At 46.4% G+C, this 6,324-nt stretch overlaps 1 protein-coding gene across 2 annotated transcripts in view; it reads left to right on the plus strand.

The window, feature by feature from the left end:
• ASH1L (ASH1 like histone lysine methyltransferase) overlaps positions 1–4,248 on the plus strand; it is a 64,042-nt gene extending 59,794 nt beyond the window's left edge. For both annotated transcript variants that reach the window (XM_075075328.1, XM_075075329.1), the window contains exons 26-28: positions 897–937; positions 2,219–2,520; positions 3,269–4,248. In XM_075075328.1, coding sequence (XP_074931429.1) covers positions 897–937; positions 2,219–2,520; positions 3,269–3,360 — 435 coding nt within the window. In that variant the 3' untranslated portion in view covers positions 3,361–4,248. The remainder of the gene's footprint in view (positions 1–896; positions 938–2,218; positions 2,521–3,268) is intronic.
• The last annotated feature ends 2,076 nt before the right edge of the window (positions 4,249–6,324 follow it).

Here is a 6,324-nt window from a genome sequence, read left to right on the forward strand (position 1 = left end):
TTGGACGTATAAGTTTGGAGATCGAAATCTAGATGCTAATTTCATTTAAGCCACTCCTGAGGGAAGGAAATCTTAAAATTCACTTTTTGGTCACAATTCTGCAAGTGTAAAATAACGGTACAGAGAATCACACAACATATAGTCCATTGCTAGCCTGTCTGTGTCAGGCTCTCTTTTCTTTGGTGTAATTACTCCGTGTTTTAGTGAACTTGCTTAAAAAAATGGTTTTCAGCAGTACCTTTGAATAGTGATTCACAACACAGCAAAGCAGTATTTTTCTATTTCCATTCCCCTGCTCTATCAAATGATAAACCGCTTCCTTTCTATATAATTATCACTGAAAATGGACGTTTTATCAAGAAAACCAGCAGACGGGCAGCAAAATGATGAAGTACAGTTTCCCTTAACATCCTCCATTTGAATATCCGTTCATGTCACTGTCTCGCTTTCCCCTGTTCCTCTGAAGCAGCAACCTTCATTGTGCACGTCCTCCTACGCAGCCCAACTTTGCCTCCGAGTGCAGAGGTGCCGGATCCGGCAAATCTTGTGCAAGTGAGCGCTTCCCTTCCTGGAAGCAGAAGTTTAGAGATGGCACCAAACTTTTGCTGTGCAGAAAGCAAAGATTATTTTTATCATGATGCTCTTTCGCTTGAAATTTATTTGGAAGATAATAAGAGTCAGATAATAAGTCTGGCTCTAATTTATCCTTATTACATGGTTATGTCTCCTCCCTTGAATTCTTCTGATGTGTGAGATATGCCAGCCAAGCGCTGGCGTTTCCCAGGTGTCAGATAGGCGAGTCCGGTACTGGTACTTCCACAATAATAGATAGACCAGCCCTTTCTGCCACTGGGAATTTTGTTTGGTATTAACCATAATCTTTATTATCGTTACAGCCTCATTATGTACCAGACAACTACAAGAGAAATGGAGGCAGGTGAGTCTTATCTACCAGATTGTTCTTTGAGAAGAGATAAGATTAGATAATCCTGTGTCTTTGTCAAGTGTCCGTTCTTTCTCCCACCCATTTCCCCTGGGCGCTGTGGAAATAATAAATTGAAATTACTTAAAGCAATCCTCTAAATTTTCACAGAATGCCAGGTTGGAAGGGACCTCAGGGATCACCTAGTCCAACCTCTCTAGGGAGAGCGCAGGCTAGACCAGATGGCCCAGCACCCTGTCCAGACGACTCTTGACGGTGTCCAACGTGGCTGAGTCAACCACGTCCCTGGGGAGATTATTCCAACGGTGACTGTCCTCACTGCAAAATGTCCCTCTGGTGGCCAATCGGAATCTCCCCAAGAGCAACCTGTGTCCATCCCCCTTGTCCTCTCCATGCGACTCCAAGTAAAAAGGGAGTCTCCACCTTCTTTGTAGCTACCCCTTAAGTACCGATACGCGGTGATGAGATCCCCTCTGAGCCTCCTTTTCTCAAGGCTGAACAAACCCAGCTCTCCCAGCCTACCCTCGTATGGCAGCTGCCCAGTCCTTGGATCATCTTGGTGGCCCCTCTCTGGACCCCTTCCAGCCTGGCCACATCCTTTTTGTACAGCGGGGATCAGAACTGGACACAGCGCTCCAGGTGTGGCCTGACAAGCGCTGAGTGGAGCGGGATAATGACTTCTTTATCTCTGCTGGCGATGCCCAGAGAGATAAAAGGGAACAAGTCGGGAGGAATAGAATACAGAAGCAGCCTTAGCGTTCCTTAATGATGTACGTAGGAAGAGTACAGAAGCCATTCTGAAAGTTAGCAGAAGCAGCTGAACGTGGGCGATAGCAGAGCCCAGGGCAAGAGCGTCCGGCGTTCCTGCACAAAGGGAGCTCGGATCCCTGACAGAGTGCCCGTGTTTGCGTTGGAGTGTGGGCCAGGGCCCATGCACGCGCTCAGTTCTCTTAGAGGCTTTAAAAAGAGCTGTGACCGTTGCAGAAAAACATCACTAAGTGCTGAGCTCAACTCTTTTGGAAGATAAAAATCTTTACAAATTAAAATACAAAAGCAATTTGTTCTTAAATGACGGCATTTGACGTTACGTGACTACGGTTCTGGGAATGTAGCCTCCTGTAGATGGTAATGCTGGGTTTGAATGTGTGTGCGAGGTCAAGTGACGCAGGTTCCAGAAAGCCCCCCACCTACTGAGAAGTCCGTGACTCACTAGTAATTGGCCTTTCAGGTGAGTGTCTGAAAAACTGTTGTATTTAAACCCTTCTTTCCTGGTAGATCGTCCTGGAAAACAGATCGCTCAAAACCACAGATTAAAGACTTAAACCAAGAAGATGATTCTCTTCCACTTATTGAGGATGTATTAGGAAACCAAGATCAAACTTCAAGTGAGCTGCCTAGCCTAGAGGAGCCAGAAAAAGAGGGAGTCTCCGGTGAGGCCTGTGAAACTGATAAAAAGGTGGAAGAAAGCAATTCCGACACAAGGCAGCTGTGCACTCCAGAGGAAAGGCGGCATATTCAGAGAGAGAGACTTAATCAAATCCTGCTAAACCTCTTAGAGAAAATCCCAGGGAAAAATGGTGAGTTTTTATGCTGTGGTTACACAATAGCGTTTCTTCTGCAGGTTTGTTTTTAGTTCACCGCAGGCTGTGTTGGTAAAATAAACTCTTTTGTCTGAATATACTGCTAGTGGATCTTATTAATATAATTAGGTGTCCTTGCAGTAATGTTTTCTTTTGCAACAGTAGCAGTTTCCGCTAACTCTGAATGAAATTTCTTACGACTGACAGTGTTTTATAGAATATTTTTAGTGACCGCAGAAACTTTCTGAAGACAAATTCCCCCTCATCATTCTATGTTTACAACCGAGAAACTTAACAGACATGGAGAGAAAGACTGAAGAGAATTTGGAAAGTCTCTTTTGACCTTTAACGAGCTTTCCACTGAGTTCTAAGTAACTTCCGTAGGCATTGTCTAAGCTGTAGCATGAGGGTGCAGCGGCAGCACTGGTCGAGCGTGTCTCTGGGATGAGCCCTGTCCAGTCTCTGTCGCGTTGCGGGAGTTAATGCGAAATAATCACGGACTCATAGAACAGTTTGGGTCGGAAGGACCTTTGGAGGTCGTCTGGTCCGACCGAGACTAAAGCAGGGCTGACTTCAAGCTTAAATCGAGTTGCTCAGCACCTTCTCCGGTGCAGTTTTCAGTACTCTCGATACTTTCAATGCAGCCGCTATGGATGGAAACATCCTTGAAAGAACCGTGAATAGGGAAATGGGAAAACTGTTACTCACGTCGCCTTCTTCACCGAACGCCTGTGGTCTCTTGCAGCTATTGATGTCACTTACTTGCTGGAGGAAGGATCAGGAAGAAAACTGAGGCGGCGCACTCTCACCATCCTGGAGAGCAGCTTCAGGAAGTGATGCCACGAGAGGAGGCTGTGGTCTGGAGTCTGCTACAAGGTCTGCTGAGGACTGAGGGCAGGAGCCCAACTTCCTCTGCACCAGCCAAGGAAAAAAGGGCAGCAGAAAACTGACAAATATACAAACAGTTAGCACTTAGATGTCTGGGTTGGCAGGTTGCCCTGCCCTGCTCTGCAGTGCTCTTATGGTGTGTGTGTTGTTGGGCGTGCCTTGTATTGATGTTAGGTACTGAGAAAAACCTCGTGGTTATTGTCCAGGATGGTCAAATTTAATTTATTTTTGCTTGATATTCCCACTCAGAGGAAAAATAAAAGAAATAATAATTAAAAAAAAAAAAAGGGGCAGTAAGAAGGATAAGGACTGACTTTGAGAATATTCCCCGTGTTCACCAATTAACCTGTGATTGTACGAGATACTGTTGGCACCACCACGGCCCACGCCAGTGAATGAAATCCAGATGGGAGGGTGAAGGCCCGATGGCTTAAAATGAAAGGCCGCCCTAAAGTTGCGGCCTCTGATTTGCACAAGTTCCAAGAAGAGCGAAACGTACCCAAACGTGCGAAAGGTTCAACCGTGGAGCGGCCGGTGCCCGCGTGTGTACCTGTGACGAGGAGAAGCTTCCGGAGCCACCGCGGAGCAAAGCAGGAGTTGGCTGGTTGAGGCACTTGTTCTGCGTCGTGGAGGGGGGAGGGGGCAGGGTGTGATTTTTTTCACTTTTTTCTGCAGAGAAATTTTATAAAGCAAGTCAAATCCTGACAACACCATTGCTGTTGGTTTTTTTGATAAGCTGTGGTTCTCGTGTGTCTAGTGTGTTGTGCAAATTAATATCTGTTAAAAGAAAAAGGATTTAAAAAAAAAAAAGGAAACCTTCACTACATGAACCGTCAAGCAGTATTCAGAGCGAGTATTTGTTGTGAACTGTAGAATATATCAACTGCTAACACTATTCTTGTGTTCTGGTTGTACAGCTTAAAATGTCCGTCTCTTAAATTAAGAGGCAGCGTGTCTCGCGCCGCCCTCTCTCTCCGCCCCGGCGAAAAGTGTTATTCCCGAAAGCAAAGCCGAGGCGCTGATTTCTGGCCGCATGAACTGGCGACTGCCGCGGCGCCCCGCGAACCGGCGGCGCCCCGCGAACCGGCGGCGCGGCAGGAGCGCCCGCGTCGCGCCCGACGGCGCCCTGGCGCGCGGAGCCGTGAAGCTGTCGCCCGTCTCTGGGCCGGGGCCAGGCTGTGGCAAAGAGAGGGGGGTGGGTCGGCATACGCTGCCCCTTGAAAATGGCTTTGCTTTTTTGTCTTTCAGACGTACATATGCATATACAGTCCTGTTTTAGATGTTCTTATAAGAAAACCAGTTTTTAATGTGCCAAGTTGTATATATCTGCTGCGTGGATGTAAAGCAATACAGTAGTTACATGTTCCTTTTTAATGGACCAAGCTTGTCCTAATGTACATTCTTGTTATTATTATAATTATTTTACTCTTAGTGGAACATGACTCATTCCATTAACTTTTATGTGTTGATTTAAAAAGAAAAAAAAAAAAAAAAGAAAGGAAAAAAACCCTTTGAGAAAAAATATTTTATTAAAAAAAAAAAAGAAATAAGAAAATAGTTTGGAATATTTTCTTACTGTAGAGAAGCACTGTACAGTACCAGGAACCCTGAGTATAAAATACTCGTGCGTGTAGTAGGAATATCGCATGTCCAAAACCTTGAGTTGTCTCATTTAGTTTAAAACGGAAATCATTGTCTCAAATGGTGTTAAACACTAAAAAAGTTTTTAAAAAATAAAGTGCGTACAGAAGCGAGACACTAGCTCTGTCATTTTATCTTTCTTTTGTTGAAAGACTAAACAAAATGTTTTTTAGACAATCAAATGTTAGGTAAGTGCAAAGAATTGTTTTTCTTACTGGTGTAGAAATTAATGACTTTTTTTATTTTTCGGTTATTTTATAATAACGAGAAGACCGGTGTGTCACCAGGATCGCTGTTTTAAGACCAGGAAGCACTACATTATTGCAAATAGATATGAACTCTTAGTCTGCATGGGTGTAGGCTGTGTGATTGCTGAAAATAAATGCTGCTAATATATTTCCTTTTTACAAAGCATATCTAAATAGATCATTGTTTTGATGTTAATCTTTGTAAATTATGTATTACCAATTTTAACATTGGATGTAATTGCATAAAAAGCCTGCATCTCAATCCTGAGAGAGTCTAGTATTAAATGGAAAATCTTTTCCTATCGATGACTTGTGGGGTTTTCTTTGAGACGGCTTTGATTTCCTTTTCTTGCCGCTTTGCACAAACCGCTCCTGTCGTGGTCTGACTCTCTCGCAGCCACTTTTATGGGGGTTCTTGACCCGTCTCTTTCGAATACCTCCTTCGCACACGGGCGCCAGCGTGTCGCGAGGATGTGACCCGATGCCGATGGTTGTCCTGGCCAGCCCTGGGCAGGAGGGGGGATTGGCAGCAGGCGCGCAGCGACGGGAGCGCCGGCGCAGACACTCACCGTTCGGCGGTCAGAGGCCGTGTGACGGTCGCGTGGGATGGCAGGTCGGTCCGTGAACCCTTACAGCTACACGTTAGTGCCTGTTCCCAGAGCACAAACCCCAGTAGCTACGGCCGGTGCCTCCCAGGCCTGCGCCAGCGCTGTTAGCAGCGTCCGGGCATCTCACCGCGGCAGCACACCCCGCTCGCGTTAGCCCAGAGCCGGGCCAGGCGCGGCACGCACGGCGTAGGGCACAGCCCCCCCGTTACCAAAAAGGCAGGTAACCTGGAAAGGCCGAGAGGCGGTTCGAGTTGTTGGGACCCACCAGCCCGCTCACATACCGTCATCCTGCCCCGTCCTCTGGGCGCACGGCTGGATGCTGAGCAACGCGGAGAGCGAGACCTTGGTGGCCCCTCAAACCAGCCTTTGGCAACCGTCCCTTTCTTCTGATACGCTCCGCCAAGGGTGGCCCTAAT

The sequence above is a fragment of the Phalacrocorax aristotelis genome, chromosome 25 (genome assembly GCF_949628215.1).
Source record: "Phalacrocorax aristotelis chromosome 25, bGulAri2.1, whole genome shotgun sequence".
Lineage (NCBI taxonomy): Eukaryota > Metazoa > Chordata > Aves > Suliformes > Phalacrocoracidae > Phalacrocorax > Phalacrocorax aristotelis.